General features: G+C 48.3%; 1 protein-coding gene across 1 annotated transcript in view; it reads left to right on the forward strand.

Annotated features, from left to right (window-relative positions):
* Window positions 1-22,188, forward strand: part of RADIL (Rap associating with DIL domain) — an 86,365-nt gene that overhangs the window by 25,675 nt on the left and 38,502 nt on the right. The window contains exons 2-5 of the mRNA XM_060260871.1: window positions 1,637-1,962; window positions 5,008-5,685; window positions 8,001-8,038; window positions 18,464-18,624. Of these exons, the coding sequence (XP_060116854.1) occupies window positions 1,637-1,962; window positions 5,008-5,685; window positions 8,001-8,038; window positions 18,464-18,624 (1,203 nt within the window). The remainder of the gene's footprint in view (window positions 1-1,636; window positions 1,963-5,007; window positions 5,686-8,000; window positions 8,039-18,463; window positions 18,625-22,188) is intronic.

Genomic DNA, 22,188 nt, shown 5'->3' on the forward strand with positions numbered 1-22,188 from the left:
GGGTGAAAGACAAGTGCAGGGTGGAGGTTGTGAGGATAAAACTGAGGAGGAGGGGAATGATGTCGTAAGCCCTTTTGGGTCTCCCTCAGGGGGAGAAAATGGCCGTGTGTGCCATTTTGATTAATTTTTTAAAAAGGCCATACGGAAAGAGATAAGCGTCCCTTCTTCCCCTTCGGTTGTGTGAGTCGAATCCGGAGCTTCCTGGGCCACGTTCCCTCTAAGCTGCAGTCTTGTGAGCAAAAATTCTGCTTTGTGAGCTGCTGGCATCAAAGTTGTGAGCTGCTGCATCAATTAGTTTGCTCTGGGGCCGTTTTTTCCCCCGAGCTAAGGCAAAAATGTGTGAGCTGGAGGCTAGAAATCTGTGCGCTAGCTCACGCTAACTCAGCTTCGAGGGAACCCTGGTCCTGGGTTCTGTTTTAGATTCTATTTTATTTTTAATGACCAGCTGGGGCCACACGGTCCAAGTCTCCGGTTGAGTTCCTTCCTGAGATAATGTATCTGAACTGCTGGGTGGCATTTGCCATTGCTTTGTGGGAGACATGAAATCACGGCTGGTATTTAGGGGAATTAAGGGCAGATCCAACCCCGTCCTGGATGGGTCAGGCTAGCCCAATCTCGTCAGATTGTGGAAGCTAAGCCGGGTTGGCCCTGGCTAGTTCTCTGGATGGGAGACCACCAAGGAAGCCCAGGGCTGCTGTGCAGTGCCAGACAGTGGCCAACTGCTCCTGTTCTCGTTTAGCCTTGAATTCCTTATAGAGTTGCTGTAATTTGTTTGGATTTGATGGGACTTGGATTTGTAGCAACCAACCACCACCAAGTACAGATCTACACTGGAGACGTATATTGTTTTAAGGTTATTCTCCCTCCTTGGGGAACTTGGGACTTGTAGTCCTTACAGAGCATACAACTCCCAGGATTCTTTGGAAGGGAAGCCGTAACAAACTGTTGCAAACTCAAGGCCTTTTTCTGTTGAGCAGGAACGCACCGGAACGCACTTCCGGATGGCTTGGTGTCAGAAGGTGTGGCCTAATATGCAAATGAGTTCCTGCTAGGCTTTCTCTACAGAAAAGCCCTGTGCGAAACAATGGTGATGTCAGGGGGTGTGGCCTAATATGCATATGATTCCCTGTTGGGCTTTTCGTACAAAACCCCCGTGAAATGTTGACATTTGGGGTGTGTGGTCTAATATGCAAATGAGTTCCTGCTGGACTTTCTCTACAAAAAAAAGCCCTGTGTGAAACAATGGTGATGTAAGGTGGGGTGTCCTAATATGCAAATGAGTCCCTGCAGGGCTTTTCCTACAAAAAGCCTGTGTGAAACAATGGTGACATTGGGGGTGCGGCCTAATATGCAAATGAATCCTGCAGGGTTTCTTCCACAAAAAACCCTGTGTGAAAGAATGGTAGCATTGGGGTGTGGCCTAATATGCAAATGAGTCCCTGCTGGGCTTTTTTCCTACAAAAAGCCCTGTACAACGTCTTGTATGTTTGTGGTGTGGGTACATCCTTAGCTACATCCCTCAAGGTTAAGGGGCACTCTGTGCAAAACATTTTGCCATCTGGATCGATAATTTCCAAAGCAGCCGTTGGGTGTCGTGCCAATGCCTGGCATTCAGTTCGCCCTTTCTCTCCCCCAGGTATTAATGCCCAGGCTCGGAAACTCCAGCGGAACCGCGCCAAAGGCACCATGACTCTCCTGACGGGATGCAAAAGCCACTCCACGCCACCGCCTCTCCGGCGCACGGTCAGCGAGACCAGCCTCAACCAGGCCAGCCCGCAGGACGGCAAAGAGGAGGAGCAGCTCAAAAGGCATTACTCCACACTGCCAGAGGCCCTCCGCTGTGTGGAGAGCACGAGGAATGGGCCGCCAGTTCTCACGGAGGAGCCAAGTGGCCATATCCTGCGCCACTCGCTTTACCAGTCTCCACATCTCCTGCTTCTGCAGGGTTACAGCCAGCAACACGTAAGTGCCGGGATCGTCGTCCCCCTTGGCCTCTCCCATGTGGGGTTGCCAGTCCCTAGCTGGGGGCGGGGGGAAAGGGATGCCTAACCTCCCCTCTCCAGCTGGAAATAATGGATGCAGGGAGTGATGTCACCCAGAAGTGATGTAGGCGTGCCAGTGATGCTGGGGGAGGGAGGACACTCTGGTTTTGGGGGCAATACTCTATTAAGCCATTTTTTTTTTCAGAGTTTTGCCCGAAAACCAGAGCATTGCATCTAATGTCACGAGCATGCCTATGTCACTTCCGGGTGATGTAGGCATGGTGCATTTACTTCCTACTTTGATTATGATGATGCTATTGGATTTATATCCTGCCCTATACTCTGAATCTCAGAGTCTCAAAGTAGTCACAATCTCCTTTACCTTCCCCCCCCCTCCACAACAGACACCCTGAGAGGTGGGTAGAGCTGAGAGAGCTCTTACAGCCGCTGGCCTTTGAAGAACAACTCCTACGAGAGCTATGGCTGACCCAAGGCCATTCCAGCAGGTGCAAGTGGAGGAGTGTAGAATCAAACCCGGTTCTCCCAGATAAGAGTCCGCACACTTAACCACTACACCAAACTGGCTCTCAGCTACTTTGTTGTTTCCCACTTCTGGAATGCTCCCACTTGTAGGAGATTTTCTCTTAATGCTATAAGGTCTTACCGCCGTGGTCTCCAATGTGGCACCCTTGATCGCCTTATTGCCTTCTGATGAGTTTCCTGCCACATGCTTATAGCTTGGATCAGCTACATAAGAGCGTGCTACACATTTATAAAATTAGAGGGCAGAGAGAGCATATGAACATATGAACATATGAAGCTGCCTTATACTGAATCAGACCTTTGGTCCATCAAAGTCAGTATTGTCTTCTCAGACTGGCAGCGGCTCTCCAGGGTCTCAAGCTGAAGTTTTTCACACCTATTTGCCTGGACCCTTTTTAGTTGGAGATGCCAGGGATTGAACCTGGGACCTTCTGCTTCCCAAGCAGATGCTCTACCACTGAGCTACCGTCCCTCCCCAAAGGCAAAGGCAGATATATTTCTCTCTCCTGCTCTCTTAACACTAGAACTCTGGGATGATTTATTGGCAGTAGATTCAGGACAGAGTCAAAGGTAAGCCACAGCAAGATGTGATTAAGTTACGAGTTTTGTTGCTGGAAGATACAGTGGCAGCTGTCAGTTGGGGTCACTTCTAGGAGAAGTTAAAAACATTTTGTTTCTTCCCCTTACCCGTGAAACTCTTAAGGCCCCTCTGTATTGTTCCTGTGGCTACACTTCAGTAGCAACCAAGTAGCATGTGTGTATGGACGGGAGGAGGGATGTGCAAAGACTGAAGGTCTGGGAAAGAGTTTGGCCCCTTTATTGCTGCCTTTCTGCAAATTTCTCCACGCAGCCTTCTAGTTCCGTGCAGTGGTTAAGAGCAGTGGACTCTAATCTGGGAGAACCGGGTTTGATTCCTCCACATGCACCTGCTGGTGTGACCTTGGGTCAGTCACAAGTTCTCGCCAAGAGCAGATCTCAAAGAGCTCCCGTAGCCCCACCTCTGTTGTGTCTGTTGCGGGGTGAGGAAAAGAAGGAGACTGTAATTTGCTCTGAGACTCCAAGTGAAGAGTGGGGAATAAATCCAGTCTCCTCCTCCTCCTCCTTTTCCCACAACACAGTTGTATTAAATATTATAAAACAATATTACAATAACATGCAAAAATAATAAAGACACCATAGTGACAGAAATTACAATAATAAAAAAAGGTCAAGGTAGTCCGCTGGAGAGCCAGTTTGGTGTAGTGGTTAAGTGTGCAGACTCTTATCTGGGAGAACCGGGTTTGATTCCCCCACTCCTCCACTTGCAGCTGCTGGAATGGCCTTGGGTCAGCCATAGCTCTGGAATGGCCTTGGGTCAGCCATAGCTCTGGAGAGCCAGTGTGGTGTAGTGGTTAAGTGTGCGGACTCTTATCTGGGAGAACCGGGTTTGATTCCTCACTCCTCCACTTGCACCTGCTAGCATGGCCTTGGGTCAGCCATAGCTCTGGCAGAGGTTGTCCTTGAAAGGGCAGCTGCTGTGAGAGCCCTCTCCAGCCCCACCCACCTCACAGGGTGTCTGTTGTGGGGGAGGAAGGTGAAGGAGATTGTGAGCTGCTCTGAGACTCTTCAGAGTGGAGGGCGGGATATAAATCCAATATCTTCTTCTTCTTCTCTGGCAGAGGTTGTCCTTGAAAGCGCAGCTTCTGGGAGAGCTCTCTCAGCCCCACCCACCTCACAAGGTGCCTGTTGTGGGGGAGGAAGGTAAAGGAGATTGTGAGCTGCTCTGAGACTCTTCGGAGCGGAGGGCGGGATATAAATCCAATATCTTCTTCTTCTCTGGCAGAGGTTGTCCTTGAAAGCGCAGCTTCTGGGAGAGCTCTCTCAGCCCCACCCACCTCACAAGGTGCCTGTTGTGGGGGAGGAAGGTAAAGGAGATTGTGAGCCACTCTGAGACTCTTTGGAGTGGAGGGCGGGATATAAATCCATTGTCTTCTTCTTCTTTTGTGCAAGCACCAGTCGTTTCTGACTCTGGGGTCACGTTGCTTTCACAACGTTTTTACGGGGTGGTTTGCCATTGCCTTCCCCAGTCATCTACACTTTCCCCCCAGCAAGCAGGGGACTCATTTTACCGACCTCAGAAAGATGGAAGGCTGAGTCGACGTGGAGCTGGCTTCCTGAACCCAGCTTCTACTGGGATCGAACTCAGGTCGTGAGCAGAGTTTAGGACTGCAGTACTGCAGCTTTACCATTGTGCGCCATGGGGCTCTTTATTACAATAATAGCCAATGCAAAAATTAAACTAAATATTCACCAAGCTACAATTTAATAAATAAGATCAATAGCATCCAAAAAAGAAGAATATTCTGCCTTGGTTCCTAAAAATTCTAGGGAAGGATCTTCTTCTTCTTCCTCTTCCTCTTAAATTAGCCTGAAATGTCACACTACTGATGACTCGTCCCTGGTATCTTGCTATCTTTGGGTCTGCATTTCTTTCTCTTTCCAGGACAGTTTAGTTTACCTGTTGAACCGCGACCAGCACACTGTAGGCCAAAGAACTCAGGCTAGCAAGCCCAGCATTAGCCTCTCCGCTCCGGACATCCTTCCCCTTCACTGCACCATCCGGAAGGCTAAGGTCTCCAGCCGCTCCCACCATCGCTCGGAAGAGAAACTGATCCTCGAGCCCATCCCGGGAGCCGGCGTCTCCGTCAACTTCTCCGAGGTGGGGCAGACGGTGGTCCTCCACCACGGGGACTTGATCTCCCTCGGCCTTTACTATCTGCTCCTCTACAAGGATCCTCTGAAAACCCAGCCGCTGCCCGCTCAGACCCTGATGAGGCTCAAAGCCGTGCGCCGGGCCTCGGAACCAGAGCTCCCGTCCACCTGCAAGATGTGCGGCAGCCAGGTGAAAGAGAAACCGTCCTCTTCCAAGAAGCCAGGGCCCCAGCCCCCCTCGGGCCGGAGAGCCAGCCGGCGGAGGCCGCAGCTGGAGTTCGACAAGGCGAACGAGGACTTGCTGCTGCGGAGGATCGTCTCGCTCATCGAGCCCACGGCCGACGACCACAAGCTGACCCCCGCCTTCCTGCTGTGTCTCTGCGTCCAGCACTCGGCCACCCACTTCAAGCCGGGCGAGTTTGGGCAGCTGCTTCTCAAGTCGGCCAAGATGATCCAGAGAACCGTGTGGGTGAGTCGTTTTCCTTTCGGGAGGTGGGGGTGAGCCGAAAGTGAAAGTTCTCCCCCCCTCAGTGGTCTCGATGCTGTCGAGGAATTAGAAAGCGAGGAGAGAGCTTGTGTTTGTCCGCAGCGGCAGGAAAGAGGAAGAGTCCTTCATTCATAGACCTTTATTGGCATGTTGACAGTTATACACATATAAAACATTGTACCATGGAAGTTAAGGTCTAAGATTCCATATAGACTGAGTACGCTCAGAAACAATACTATCTAAAATTTGGACTTAATTTCTAAAAGAATTTAGCGACATATAAAACACAGTGCGGTGGGAATTTAATATTCCATATAGATTAAGTATAGTTAAGGAAAAAAGGAAAGGGTCCCTGTGCAAGCACCAGTCGTTTCCGACTCTGGGGTGATGTTGCTTTCACAACGTTTTCACGGCAGACTTTTTACGGGGTGGTTTGCCGTTGCCTTCCCCAGTCTTTTCCACTTTTCCCCCAGCAAGCTGGGTACTCATTTTACCAACCTCGGAAGGATGGAAGGCTGAGTTAACCTGGAGCCGGCTACCTGAACCAGCTTTCGCTGGGATAGAACTCAGGTCGTGAGCAGAGAGTTCAGATCACAGTACTGCAGTACTGTACCGTTAACAAACACAAGCCCTTATTGGCGTATATCAGATTATAAATAGAGCAAAAAAAAGAAATACAGAAATAACAAACCAGTCATATACAGCTATACATTGGACAATCGATTTCCAGACTCAAGAATAAAGCAACCTTTTCAGCTCTTTCAGATGACAAGTCATTCAGAAGACGGCATACCTTTTGCAGCATCTGAGCAACCTGTCCTATTGAGCAGAATTGGGTCAAGAAACCTAAGGCGTATAGTATCGTATTGGGAGCAGTAAAGAATAATATGGGACGATGAATCAACTTGTTTTAAGTTGCATGTGCAAAGTCTTAACGAGAGTGGGATTTTTTAATATCTACCATAGGTAACTGCTGATGGGATAGTATCACATCTGGCAAGAGTAAACGCAATTGTGGAACATGGAGGGTTGATAAATAAGAAGGCAGATGACCAATAATCGGGGAAATTCCAGCATTCAAAGGGTAGCAAGATGTATTCACAGCACTGATTAGTCTTTGAGTCTCGGAGCACTTCTTCAAATCTATAATGTGAGTCTGATATATAGGACAGATGGACTCCCATTCTAGCTGTATCTTAAATAGTGAGCAGTGACTCATCCCCTGCCACAAATTTTGTTAGTCTTTAAGGTGCTACAGGACTCTCGCTCTTTTATGCTAGAAAACTAGGGGAAGATACTGGAAGTGCAGTCGCAGGGCAAGGCCCGAAGGCCCATGACATAGAGACGGGGTTTTTTTTGTAGCAAGAACTCCTTTGCATATTACGCCATCCCCCACTGATGTAGCCAGTCCTCCTGGAGCTTACAGTAGGCCCTGTACAAAGAGCCCTGTAAGCTCTTGGAGGATTGGCTACATCGGAGGGTGTGGCCTAACATGCAAAGGAGTTCCTGCTACCAAAAAGCCAGAATAAGCAGCGCTGAGCTTAAACAGAGCCAAGGCCTGACTCGGTATGAGGTAACTTCTGTTCAAGTTAGCAAAGTCCACTTCCAGAGACAGGATTTCTGTCTCTCTGTAATTTGGTACATTTCCTACGCAGCCTTTCCGGAAGGAAGCTGCGTCCATACGTCAGCATAATGCTGTAATCACATTCAGCGGTTGTGTAACCCAGCTGCGTTTCCACACAGCAGCCTTGCAGGGTAGGTCACTTTATGTTTTTGGGTATGCACAGCAAAGCCTCTTAGGTATTTCCATCTTAGAAAAGAAAGAGGGAGGGAGAATGTGTGAATTAACTCTCAAAGGGTAAAGGGACTTTAGATGATCTGAAACGGGGGTGGCCAAACTGCAGCTCGGGAGCCACCTGTGGATCTTTCACGCATATTGTGTGGCTCTCAAAGCCCCCTCCCACCCTGTTGGCCAGCTTGGAGAAGGCGTTTGTCTCTAAATCATTTCTCCAAGCCAAGCCAGTCAGCAGCTTGGAGAATACATTTAAAGTTAAAAGTTGCTTTCTTTCCACCTCTCTCCATCTTCCTTCCTTCCGTCCGTGTCTCAAACATCTGAGGTTTATTGTATGTATTACGTTAAGCAAGTTTGGCCACCCCTGGTCTGAAACTTCTAGGAGGCACATGAAAAAGCAGCATTGATAGCAAAACTGGATCTGCTTGGACAGAATTCTGCATTTTTCTCTGGCAGAGGTCCGCATTTATTCCTGCTTTCCTGTTTCTTTGTTCCCCAACTCCAGGAGAAAACAAACGAGCTTGCCGGGAAGCAGAGCCAACAGTAAGTTGACTACGTGTCAGGCATGTGTGTCTTTTGCTACATAGGATCACCCAACTAAGGCATCGTTACGGACGAAATACACTCACAATCAGAGAATGCCTTTTTCCTTATCCTTAAAAGGGGATCATGGAATCGGACATGTCTAGGGCTTTTTTTGTTGCAGGAACTCCTTTGCATATTAGGCCGCACCTCTCTTATGTAGCCAATCCTCCAAGAGCTTACAGGGCTCTTCTTATAGGTCCTACTGTAAGCTCCAAGAGGATTGGCTACATCAGGGGTGTGTGGCCTAATATGCAAAGGAGTTCCTGCGACAAAAAAGCCCCCTGCATGTATAGATGTCACTGCAGATGTCCAGTCCTCGATGCTTGTGGAAATTTGGCAGATGGGAAAAGGAGCACTCCGTGGGATTTCCAGGCAACAGGTTGTCCGTGCCCCACAAAACTCATTGCCGCCTATGCTGAACAGAGAATAAATTAGGCAGGTTTTCTCAATTTGCAGGAAGTCTGTGGGCTACAGAATTCAGCTTTTCTCAGCACAGATTTTGAGGCAGAACGCCTGTTTTCTTTGCAGTTTGCAACTGGGCGTAGGGCTGTTTTTCTCCCTGATGTAACCCAGGGCTTTTTTTTTTTGTAGCAGGAACTCCTTTGCATATTAGGCCGCACCCCCCTGGTGTAGCCAATCCTCCTGGAGCTTACAGTAGGCCCTGTAAGAAGAGCCCCGTAAGCTCTTGAAGGATTGGCTACATCAGGGGTGTGTGGTCTAAAATGCAAAGGAGTTCCTGCTACAAAAAAAGCCGTGTAACCCATGCATTGTTGCTTGCAGGGCTGGGTGTGGTGTGTATGAAGGCCCAGTGTGGGAATCTGTCCTCGGTTACAGCAAAGAGTTACAAATTTAGTTCAAGGAAGGCAGCTGTCCCCGTTTAAGCAACCCGGGTATAAATAGAGCACGCAGGGACCACTTTTGTGTCGGTATTTGGCTGTGTGTGTGGGGGGGGGGGGAGGAGGCTTGGCTCTTTTCCCTTATGGCTTTCGGTATAAAACTGCGTCATATACACCCATTGCCTTGAATGGATTAACAAGCATTTTATTCTGGTCCCAGAGGGATCTGTCTTTGGCCGCTCTTTCTTTTCCCCCTCCAGCTTCAAAGAGGCTAATTGAGTAATCGATTTTCCGAAATCTTTTGATTCTGCAACACACACACACCCTGGTGTTTGGAATTTCGTGTGTGTGTGTACATTGTGTATCTAATCTCCATTTAACTCTTCCTTGTTTGCTGTGCTTGTGTGTCTTGCGCCAGAAGCTCTGGCTGTCACAGGCTTCTGGGAAATCAGCCAAAAACCTCCTTTCCCCAATTTCTCAGTTTCTTTCCCTTAAAGTCTTTTTTGCACTAAAGGTGCAGTTTTGAAATATGAGCTGAGACTACGAATACTGCAGAATTTGGGCTAGCTAGACAAATTTGGGTGATTGCTGCTTGGTAATTGGTGGAAACCCGTTCTGTCTCTCTCTCCTCCACCCTATACAAATAGATAATTGAACACAAGAAGAGGAGGAAGGCTTGTCTGCCAGTAATGATGTAGAGAAATCTTGCTGTCTTTATGACAGATAGCATGGGGCTAAGAACCATGAGGTTTACAAAATTATGTTGGCATAGGGCTAAGAACCATGAGGTTTACAAAATTATGCATAGGATAAAGAAGTACATTTCTCCCTTTCTCACAATATAACAGCTCTTGGCCACTCAATGAAATTAACGAGCAGATAAAAGGAAGTAGTCCTTCGCCAAAGAGCAAATGACCTGAGAAATTCACTGCCATAGGAAGTTGTGGCAGCTATAAGCAGAGACAGCTTCAAGAGGGGATTGGATAAACACACAGAACATTAGTGGCTATTAGCCACAGGGTATTGCTGGAACTCTCTGTCTGGGGACAGTGGTGATGTGTATTTCTTGGTGCCTCAGGGCAACAGTGGGAGGGCTTCTGGAGTTCTGGCCTGCTGGTGGACCTCCTGATGGCCCCTGGGTTGTGGCTATTGTGTGACACAGAGTGTTGGATTGGATGGGCCATTGGCCTGATCCAAAATGGCTTCTCTTATGTTCTTCTGTCTGGGGCAGTGATGCTCTGTATTGTTGGTGCTTGGGGGGCAAGAGTGGGACGGCTTCTGGAGTTCTGGCCCTGCTGGTGGACTTCTGATAGCACCTAAGTTTTTTTCACTGTGTGACACAGAATGTTGAACTGGATGGGCCATTGGCCTGATCCAACGTGGCTTGTCTGAAGTTCTCCTATGTTCTTATGATATCCAATACTTAATTATTTCCTCTGGAGTTTTTAGGATGTGTCTAATTCAGGTCGAACCATAATGGATTGTCGGGTAGCCAAGGGGTTCAACAGGCAGTGCAAAGGGGCCATTTGATTATTAGACATGTCTCTCAATTTATAGCTGTGCAGTTGGTGTACTCAAACCAGCGTGGTCTAGTGGTTAGTGTGCCAGACTAGGATTTGGAAGACCCAGGACTGAATCTCCATTCACACCTCACAGGGTTGTTGTGAGATTATACAGAGGAGAGGAAAACCATGTAATTTGCTTTGGGTCCCCATGGAGGAGAAGGCAGGGTGTAAGTGAAGTACATAAATACAGATGTGCTGTGGACAGTTGATTTGATACTTGCTTTTATTTGACTGTTCTGTTCTTAGGGTGGTTTTTTTTTGTAAAATAACGCTTTTAAAAATTGAACTTTCATGTTCAGAGGCAGTGCACCGTTGAGTGCCGGGTCCTGGGGACAAATAAATGGAAATGGTTATCGCTGTCATTTTCTCCTCCCCTCCCTTCCCTCTTCCAGAAAGCCAGTTTGGTGTAGTAGTCAAGAGCAGCGGACTCTAATCTGGAGAACTGGGTTTGCTTCCCCACTCCTCCCACATGCAGCTGCTGGGTGATCTTGGGCCAGTCGCCGTTCTCTCAGAGCTCTCTCAGCCCCACTGACCTCACGGGCAATGTTCCCTCTAAGCTGTGGGATCTTGTGAGCAAAATTTCTACTTTGTGAGCTACTGGCATTAAAGTGGTGAGCTACTGCATAAATTACCTTGCTCTGGGGCCATCCTTCCTGAGCTCAGACAAAAATGTGTGAGTTGGAGAGCCAGTTTGGTGTAGTGGTTAAGTGTGCGGACTCTTATCTGGGAGAGCCGGGTTTGATTCCCCACTCCTCCACTTGCACCTGCTAGCATGGCCTTGGGTCAGCCATAGCTCTGGTAGGAGTTGTCCTTGAAAGGGCAGCTGCTGTGAGAGCCCTCTCCAGCCCCACCCACCTCACAGGGTGTCTGTTGTGTGGGAGGAAGGTAAAGGAGATTGTGAGCCGCTCTGAGATTCTTCGGAGTGGAGGGCGGGATATAAATCCAATATCTTCTTCTTCTTAAAAACTGTGAGCTAGCTCACACTAACTCAGCTTAGAGGGAACACTGCTCACAGGGTGTCTGTTCTGTGGAAGGAAAGGGAAGGAGATGGTAAGCCATTCCAAGATTTCTTCAGATACTGAAGAGTGGGGTACAAATCCAGCCTCCTCCTCCTCCTCCTCCTCTTCTTCTTCTTCTATTTTGCCATTGCAGTACCAACCCTATGAGGTAGGCTGGGCCAAGAGACAGGCCCAAAGTCCTGCCAGTAAAACTCTGTGGCAAAGCAGGGCTACAAAACAAATTCTCATTCTGAGCTCTAACCACTGCACCACCCTGGCTTTCAGTGTAAAATTTCTGGAGGGGAAGAGTTCGAGTTTGTGCTCGGTATGCAGAAGATTCCCAGTCCAGTCTTCTGGCATCTCCAGTTTAGGGATCTGCTTCAAGGGTTGGAAAAGATCTGCCCCAAACCCTGGAGAACTGCTGTCAGTCAAAAGAGACAGCATTTGAGATGAGCGGTCCAGTGAATGGACCCAAGGTTGATTTCCCTCGGTCTGATTTGCCTCAGGCGGTTTCAGAGGATGGCCGTCTTGGTCTAAAGTAAAACAGTTCGATTCAAGTCCAGGAGCTCCTTTTAAGAGAAGAACAAGATTTTCAGGAGTTAAGCTTTTGAGAGTCATACCTCCCTCCGTCAAATATGTCAGGCATATCTGACAAAAGGAGCTTTAGTTCTCAAAGGCTTAAACACTCAAAATCTTGTTGTTCTCTTAGAAGGTGCTCCTGGGCTCAAATCTAGCCCCACAAAGAGGTCTTTACTCATTTGGGCCTTATCTTGTCTCAACTGCGGCTGCACATCCCTGATCAGCGAGAAAGCTCTCCCTTGCTCTCTCCTCTCTCTCCTCCTCAGGGGTGACAGCCATTTCCAGAAACGTCTGTCAGGATAAAAAAGATCTTTAGCCAATGCTGAGGGGATGTTTTCAGGCCATTCGTTTGGGAAAGCTTTTTAGTGCTCTGTGTACATGTGTGAAGTTGCTCTGCGGCAGAAAAACAAATCCAGATTTTCTTTTCCTCTTTCAGTAACTGGAGAAACTTTAGGGGTGAGAATTGGTTCGTCCAGTTTTGTTTGAAGAGCACAGCACAGAGAGGGAGAAACACATCCATATGATTCTCTTTATTTATTTGAGTAAAACGCCCTTGCTGGCGTTCATCGACTGAGGGAAATTTCCCTCAGTTTAGAGCCGTCTTCTTAGAATAGGGCAGGGGTGGTCAACGGTAGCTCTCTAGATGTCTTTTGCCTACAACTCCCATCAGCCCCAGCCATTGACCATGCTGGCTGGGGATGATGGGAGTTGTAGGCAAAAAAACATCTGGAGAGCTACTGTTGGCCACCACTGGAATAGGGGGAAGGGTTTGGAATATGTTCTTTATTTTTAAAAGGGATGTTTTCCAAGAAACAGGCATTAGCCCAGTTTTCTAGGGTCATAGTGAATGTGACACAGATAATTGGTGACAGGATCCCTTTGCATTTTAATATTTCCTTTGAAGCAACAGCCCTGGACTCCAGATTTAATTGGAGAAGCAGTGCTTGGAGGAAAATCCAAAACACCCCCTTCTCAAATGCTTCTATCAGCCCTGTGGCGATAAAGTTTAGCCCTCCCAAAAAATCATTTCGCAGCTTTTTGCAGAGGGAAATGGCAGCGGAGGAGAAAGTGTCTTTGCCCGCAAACAAGACTGGGTGGCATGACTTTCAAAATGCCAAACTGGGGTTTGTCAGTGCAGGAATGAATCATGGGAATCAGCTCTAGCACTCCCTTTCTTCCTCCTCTCTTCAAACGAGGCTTGGAAATTAAAACACTTCAGGCTTTGCAGCAAGCCGTGGTTGACCGTTACAGCCAAAGCTCAAACTGTGGTTTGCTCTCTGCCTTCCAAATGGGAATTCCAAACCACAGTTGAATCCTAGTTTGGAAAGCAGGAAACAAACTGAGGTTTGTAGTTCAGACATGATAACGTACAGTGGCTTGCTGATAAATGTGTCACCCGGGAGTGGGTGGAGTATCCAGTCTTTATCAGGGCTTTTTGGGGGGGCAGGAACTCCTTTGCCTATTAGGCCTCACGCCCCTGATGTAGCCAATCTTCCAAGAGCTTACAGGGCTCTACTTACAGGGCCTACTGCAAGCTCCAGGAGGACTGACTATATCAGGGGTGTGTTGCCTAATAGGCAAAGGAGTTCCTGCTACAAAAAAATCCCTGATCCTTATTCTCATGTCTGGGGAAAAAATCATTTTCTTTATAGTTTTCTTTATAGTAGCCAAACTGTGGCTTGGGAGCCACATGTGGCTCTTTCACACATATTGTGTGGCTTTCGAAGCCCCCACTGCCCCATCAGCCAGCTTGGAGGAGGCCTTTGTCTCTTTAAATCACTTCTCCAAGCCAAGCCATGTGGCAGCTTGGAGAATGCATTTAACGTTGCTTTCTTTCCACCACTCCCTTCCTCCCAATTATTTTCCTTCCTTCCTTCCTTCCTTCCTTCCTTCCTTCCTTCCTTCCTTCCTTCCTTCCTTCCTTCCTTCCTTCCTTCCTTCCTTCCTTCCTTCCTTCCTTCATCTGACGTTCATTTTCTTGTGGCTCTCAAACATCTGACATTTATTCTATGTGGCTCTTACATCAAGGAAGTTTGACCACCCCTGGTTTATATTGTGCCAGGACACTGTGAAAATGTTTGCCCCCCACCCCCACAAACACCATCTTGTTTGTAAGGATTAATGATTTTATAATTAGGGTTTGTAGAGTCTTTTGGGCTCAAGTGCCGTGTTCTACTGGAGAAAGTTTTCCTTCCAGACGTTTCGTTCTCAGCTGCGGAGAACATCCTCAGTGGCGTTGCAGCCGGAGCAGGCGCTCAGACCTTCTTGGCTGCTGAGAAGCCAAGAAGGTCAGCAGCCAAGAAGGTCAGAGCGCCTGCTCCGGCTGCAACGCCACTGAGGATGTTCTCCGCAGCTGAGAACGAAACGTCTGGAAGGAAAACTTTCTCCAGTAGAACACGGCACTTGATCCCGAGAGACTCTACAAACCCTAATGATGTTACCAGCCATGAAAACCTGAAATCTTTGATAATGATTTTATAGTATTAGATTTAGTTTTATTGCTGTGAGTTTTACATGTTGTGTTTTACATATTGTGACACCCCCCCACCCCCACCCCGAGCCAGCATGCTGGAAGGGTGGGATAGATCATCCAGCAAGTGTTGTGGATGTGGACAGTTTAAAGCCACATCTCTTACCGTTATTATTCCCTCTTCCACTTTGTCTCTGGCCAAAGGGGGGAGGAAATCATTTTGTTCCTGTACACTTGTCATAAGTCTGGAGGAAGAAGAAGAAGAAGATGATGAGATTGGATTTATATCCCGCCCTATACTCTGTATCTCAGAGCGGTCACAATTTCCTTTACCTCCCCCCCTCCCCAACAACAGACACCCTGTAAGAGAGCTCTTACAGCAGCTGCCCTTTCAAGGACAACTCCTCTTTTGGATTGGATATATACCCTGCCTTCCCTTGGAGTCTTAGAGCAGCTTACCTTTCCCTTCCTCTCCTCACAACAGACACCCTGTGAGGTAGGTGGGGCTGAGACAGCTCTGAGAACTGCTCTTGAGAGAACTGTGACTGGCCCAAGGTTACACCAGCAGCTGCAAGCAGAGGAGTGGGGAATCAAACCCGGTTCTCCCAGGTTAGAGTCCGCACACTTAACCGCTACACCAAACTGGCCCTCTTGAAAGCTCGTACCCGGAATTAAATGTTGTTAGTCTAAAGGTGCCAAAAGATTCAAACTTTGTTCTATTGGCTGACCCAAGGCCATTCCAGCAGGTGCAAGTGGAGGAGTGGGGAATCAAACCCGGTTCTCCCAGGTAAGAGTCTGCACACTTAACCACTACACCAAACCACCAGAAAATAATTTGTGGTTGTACACAAGTCGCAAAAAGAAGTACAAAAGTTGCAGCATGCTTCCCAATGCAGGCCGGAGCCAGCGTGGAACAGCAGGCGACAACGGAGAGAGGTTTTCGTTATGCCTGTGGCGAGAAACCAGAAGAGTGAAAATCTATAAGCGCAGCGCCTTCTTCACACCCCGCAGCCCCACGATTAACGAGTAATTACAATGTGGCATTCGCTGCTGCAGGCAGTAGTGATGGTCACTAGTTTAATTGGCTTTAAAAAGGGATTAAGCAGATTCACGATCCGTGCAGGGCTAACGCCGTGTGCTTGGAGATCGGTGGGCCCTGTGTTTTTGCCTGAGATTAAAGCTGACTTCGTAGGCTGGAATGGTGATAAACTACTGAGTTAAAAAGGATCTAGGGCAACAGAGCTGTAGGAACTGTCCCTACCTGTTAATGCTGCTAATGTGCAGAAGAGCCTGGTGGGGTTTGCATTTGAAGGGAACTTTGGCATCTGAAAAACATCTGCTTTGCCACTCAGCTATGGCCTGCCCCTACAATAGAAGACACCATTCTTATTTGGAGATCACTGGTCATAAGAACATAAGAGAAACCATGTTGGATCAGGCCAATGGCCCCTCCAGTCCAACACTCTGTGTCACACAGTGGTCAAAAACCCCCAAGTGCCATCAGGAGGTCCATCAGTGGGGCCAGGACACTAGAAGCCCTCCCACTGTTGCCCCTTCAAACACCAAGAATACAGAGTATCACTGCCCCAGACAGAGAGTTCCAACAATATGCTCTGGCTAATAGCCACTGATGGACCTCTCCTCCATATGTTTATCCAATCCCCTCTTGAAGCCGTCTATGCTTGCAGCCGCCACCACCTCCTGTGGCAGTGAATTCCATGTGTTAATCACACTTTGGGTGAAGAAGGACTTTCTTTTATCAGTTCTAACCCGACTGCTGAGCAATTTCATTGAATGCCCACAAGTTTGCCCAAGAGAGCCAGTTTGGTGTAGTGGTTAAGTGCATGGACTCTTATCTGGGAGAACCAGGTTTGATTCCCCACTCCACTTGCAGCTGCTGGAATGGCCTTGGGTTAGCCATAGCTATCGCAGGAGTTGTCCTTGAAAGGGCAGCTGCTGTGAGAACTCTCTCAGCCCCACCCACCTCACAGGGTGTCTGTTGTGGGGGGAGAAGATATAGGAGATCGTAAGCCGCTCTGAGACTCTGATTCAGAGAGAAGGGCGGGGTATAAATCTGCAATTCTTCTTCTCATATTGTAAGAAAGGGAGAAAAGGCCTTTTTTCTCTACCTTCTCTATCCCATGCATAATCTTGTAAACCTCTTATCACGTCAACCCGCAGTCGACGTTTCTCCAAGCTAAAGAGCCTCGAGCGTTTTAACCTTCCTTCATAGGGAAAATGTTCCAACCTTTGAATCATTCTAGTTGCCCTTTTCTGCACTTTTTCCAATGCTACAGTATCTGTTTTGAGGTGCAGTAGCACTGCCTCATGATGGTCTCCTACAACTGGCAGCCCCTTTCCAGGGTCAGCGGGAATTGCGACCTGGCTATCCGAGATCCTTGTGGGTTGTCCGAGATTTGTTTGGGACGATGACCCAGAAAGAAGAGACGGGAAATGCTGTCAACAGACTTTGGGCCAAAGGGTTTGGAATGAGACCACATGGGTGGCCGTTAGCAATCTCTCTCGCTCTCGCTCTCTTTTGCAAACGAGTCCCAAGAATTTGGCAGCAGAAAGAGAGAAATTCCAAACTCAAATAGCGCAAGCAGATGCCATCGCACAGAGCCATGGAAACGAGTTTCATTTCTGCAACGCGTTGAGCGTCCTGAGCAGTTGCAACGTTGAGCATTTTGGCAGAGACCAGGGGATGAGACGGACATCATGGGTTCTATACGGCTGTGGGGACAGTTCCCAGGTCTCTCAAGACACGCGAAGAACCATATATGCAAATTGGCTAACTGCACAGCAAAAGCGTGATCGGACCTGCCCCTTTCCTCTGGCCAGTACTTAGCAGGAGAACTGCAGCAAATTCAGTGGCAGACTCTAATCTGGAGAACCAGTTTCCACCCCCCCCCCCGGGCACTAATTCTATTATTATTATTATTATTATTATTATTACAATTCTCCACTCATCCTTCACATGCAGCCAGCTGAGTGACCTTGGGTCAGTTCCTGCATTGTGTAGGGGGTTGGACTAGATGACCCTGGAGGTCCCTCCCGATTCTATGATTCTACGATTGTCTTAGAGATCTCTCAGCCCTGCCTATCTCACAGAAGATGATTGATGAAGATATTGGATTTATATCCTGCCCTCCACTCTGAATCTCAGGCTCACAATCTCCTTTAACTTCTTCCCCCACAACAGACCCCTGTGAAGTAGGTGGGGCTGAGAGGGCTCTGACAGAAGCTGCCCTCAGTGGGAGCCACAGCTGACCCAAGGCCATTCCAGCAGCTGCAAGTGGAGGAGCGAGGAATCAAACCCGGTTCTCCCAGATAAGAGTTCACGCACTTAACCGCTACACCAGACTGGCTCTCAACAGGGTGTCTGTTGTGGGGAGAGGAAGGGAAGGAGATTGTAAGCCACTCTGAGACTCCTTCCGGTAGTCAAAGGTAGGGTATAAAACAAACTCCTCCTCCTCTAACTCCTCCTTGGATTGGATGAAGGAAAATCACCTCCAGATGTATGGTGGGAAGGGCGGGAAGGAAAGCTTTACGAGGGAGATCTGCCAGTGATGGTTCTCTCTCAGCTCTTTGGAGACTCCAAGTTAAAGTTGACTCCATTCAGGCCATGGGAAAAGGACCTGAGTATCTGTGTGGCTCCCGGGATCTTTGTGCGGGCTCCACCCATCTGTTTAAATTTTAATATGCTTAAGCTTTTGGACTGGTTGGCGTTTCACATGTCAACCCCAGATGGTATTTCCATTACTGCAAAGATCAAAAATTTCCCAGCGAGACTATCTTTTTTTCTGTGGCTGCGAGACCAAGTTTCCGCCCAGAGGCATGAGTTTAATGGAGGGGAGGGGGGAGGCAGGGGAGGGGACGATACTCCCTTTTGCCCGTGCCAGATTTACTTTTAACTCTTGTCCTGTCTCGTCCAGCCAGGACCCAGCATCCCTTTCCCGTTTCACCATCGCGGATCTGCTGCCGGACCTGCAGCACGTTATCTTCTGGATGTCTAACGCCATTGAAATCTTGTACTTTGTCCAGCAGAAATCCCCAGTCTACATTCAGAACATGGAAGAGGAGATTGACATCAAAGGTAAAGGCCCTGTGCTGTATTCAAGCCCTCCTGCAGCATCTGTTGGACTTTTGGGGAAAGTGAGTCAGATCTGGGAAAGAAGATGATGATGATGATATTGGATTTATACCCTGTCCTATACTCTGAATCTCAGAGCGGCTCACAATCTCCTTTCCCTCCCCACCCCCCCACAACAGACACCCTGTGAGGTAGATGAAGATATTGGATTTATATCCCGCCCTCCACTCCGAAGAGTCTCAGAGCGGCTCACAATCTCCTTTCCCTTCCTCCCCCACAACAGACACCCTGTGAGGTAGATGAAGATATTGGATTTATATCCCGCCCTCCACTCCAAAGAGTCTCAGAGTGGCTCACAATCTCCTTTACCTTCCTCCCCCGCAACAGACACCCTGTGAGGTAGATGAAGATATTGGATTTATATCCCGCCCTCCACTCCGAAGAGTCTCAGAGCGGCTCACAATCTCCTTTCCCTTCCTCCCCCACAACAGAAACCCTGTGAGGCAGATGAAGATATTGGATTTATATCCCGCCCTCCACTCCGAAGAGTCTCAGAGCGGCTCACAATCTCCTTTCCCTTCCTCCCCCACAACAGACACCCTGTGAGGTAGATGAAGATATTGGATTTATATCCCGCCCTCCACTCCGAAGAGTCTCAGAGCGGCTCACAATCTCCTTTCCCTTCCTCCCCCACAACAGACACCCTGTGAGGTAGATGAAGATATTGGATTTATATCCCGCCCTCCACTCCGAAGAGTCTCAGAGCGGCTCACAATCTCCTTTCCCTTCCTCCCCCACAACAGACACCCTGTGAGGTAGATGAAGATATTGGATTTATATCCCGTCCTCCACTCCAAAGAGTCTCAGAGCGGCTCACAACCTCCTTTCCCTTCCATCCCCCCCCCAACAGACATCCTGTGAGGTAGGTGGGGCTGAGAGAGCTCTCCCGGAAGCTGTCACTTCCAAGGACAGCTCTGTGAGAGCTATGGCTAACCCAAGGCCGTTCCAGCAGCTGCAAGTGGAAGAGTGGGGAATCAAACCTGGTTCTTCCAGATAAGAGTCCGTGCACTTAACCACTACATCAAACTAGTGCTCAGGATTCTCTCAAGAGAATCTGGATCTAGCTTGTTAAAAACAAATTTATAGATTGGCCCTCAGAACTTGCAGAATCCACAAGGGAGATGGGTGGGTGAGTGTTCTTAAGCTGTTTATCTCCTGAAGGATTTCCCTGGAGTTTGTCTACATTTAGTTCCAGCCTTCCATACTTCCTCATTACCCCTCCGTCTTGACATTGCAGAGTTGCTTTCAGGGCAATGTTTCGCGGTTATAATCTCGAGGCGGGGGGGGGGGCTGGGTCAGAACTTCAGGCTGCCTGCAATCTTGGAAGCGTCCACAGAATTTCGGAGTTCTGGATGAGAACGGAACTGCACCCTGCCAAACTTGGCCGTCCCGTCCCCGTCATCTCGGTACAGGCATCCCCATGAAAGAATCGTGCGGTTTGCACTTCCAGCTGCATAACCAGGGTGTCTCCTAAAAACAACAAACGCCCGAGCACAACAGACGTCACGCCCTGGTGCCCTTGAGAGGGAAATAATCCTCTTTCTCAAATCAGCACTGACAGTTCGCCGCACTAGGAAGGCTAACCGAACACGGCTAATTCCTGAGTAATGTGCGGCCTCGTTTCCTTTCTCTCTCTCTCCCTCTGCCCTCCGCCCTGTCATCCCATCTGGGGAAAATAGCAGGAGAGGCACACCAAGCCTGAGCTTTGGATGCTTTCCCGTATCCTTGCTTGTCTCCGTTCCCAGGCTGATAGCTGAAAGGTCGAAATGGGAATGGGGACGGTAGGAGGGAGAACCCATCCGAGTTCCGCTTAGCGTTTGCTATCTCTTGGAAATCGGTGTCCTTCTGGCCGGACGATAAGCATATGTGTTGTGAAACAGCTGTGGGTGGGTTGCCAATCCCCAGGTGGGAAGGGGAAATCCAGCAATTGCTGCTGCGATCACCAGCCTCCAAAAGAAATATTAGCCAAAGAAAACAGATTAGAAAATACCATATCAAAATATTTATACTGATAAATAAACCTCACAGTCATTCAGTCTGTAATGAATGCCAGTTTGGTGTAGTGGTTAAGAGTGCGGACTCTTATCTGGGAGAACCGGGTTTGATTCCCCACTCCTCCACTTGCACCTGCTGGAATGGCCTTGGGTCAGCCATAGCTCTGGCAGAGTTGTCCTTGAAAGGGCAGCTTCTGGGAGAGCTCTCTCAGCCCCACCCACCCCACAGGGTGTCTGTTGTGGAGGGGGGAGGTAAAGGAGATTGTGAGCCACTCTGAGAGTCAGAGTATAGGATGGGGTATAAATCCAATATCATCTTTTTTCCCCAGATCTGACTCAGAGTGAAGGCGGAATATAAATTCAATATCGTCTTCTTCTTCTTCTTCATACAAAAGACGTGTTCACCAAACACCAGTCCCCAGTCTTTTACAGCACTCCCATGCTGATTTTCCTTCGGGATAGTCCTGATGAAAATGTATAATTAATCCACTTTGTGCAGAAATCTGCAAGGAAAGTAGACAAAAGTCCAATAAGCTCTTCACAGAAAGCAGCCAGCCGTTCTCTACAGCTACAAGGTCGTACTGGTATCCTTGCTTCGCTCTAGCTTTTTCCAGCTCTTCCAAAACAGTCTTAATCACAGGGTAAAAACGCCATATACTTTAACTCGCAGAGTCTCACTTCAACGTAATCGAACTCTGCGAGTTAAAGTATACGGCGTTTTTACCCTGTGTTTAAGACTTTTTTGGAAGAGCTGGAAAAAGCTAGAGCGAAACAAGGATATCAGTATGACCTTGTAGCTGTACTGAACTGCTGACTGCTTTTTGTGAAGAGCTTAAAAGAAGAAGAAGATGAAGAAGATGATGATATTGGATTTATATCCTGCCCTCCACTCCAAAGAGTCTCAAAGCAGCTTACAATCCCCTTTGCCTTCCTCCCCCACAACAGTCACCCTGTGAGGTGGGTGGGGCTGGAGAGGGCTCTCACAGCAGCTGCCCTTTCAAGGACAACTCCTGCGATAGCTATGGCTGACCCAAGGCCATGCTAGCAGGTGCAAGTGGAGGAGCGGGGAATCAAATCCGGTTCTCCCAGATAAGAGTCCGCGCGCTTAACCACTGCACCAAACTGGCTCTCCAAACTGGCTTATTGGACTTTTGTCTACTTTCCTTGAAGATTTCTGCACAAAGTGGATTTATTATACCTTTTCATCAGAACTATCCTGAAAGAAAATCAGCCCGGGAGTGCTATAAAGGACTGGCGTCCTGTGAACACGTCTTTTGCACGAATTATAGACTGAATGATTGTGAGGTTTATTTATCAGTCTAAATACTTTGATATGGTATTTTCTAATTTGTTTTCTTTAGTTAATATTTCTTTTTGAGGCTGGTAATTGCAGCAGCAGTTGCTTGGTTTCCCCTGCCTATTACGCTGTGATTCTCTATTCTGGGTTGCACAATCACCAGGTGGGGGCAGGGGGTCCCCCAGTTTGGAGGCCTTCCCCCTGCTTTAAGGTCAT

The sequence above is a fragment of the Heteronotia binoei genome, chromosome 20, assembly GCF_032191835.1.
Source record: "Heteronotia binoei isolate CCM8104 ecotype False Entrance Well chromosome 20, APGP_CSIRO_Hbin_v1, whole genome shotgun sequence".
Lineage (NCBI taxonomy): Eukaryota > Metazoa > Chordata > Lepidosauria > Squamata > Gekkonidae > Heteronotia > Heteronotia binoei.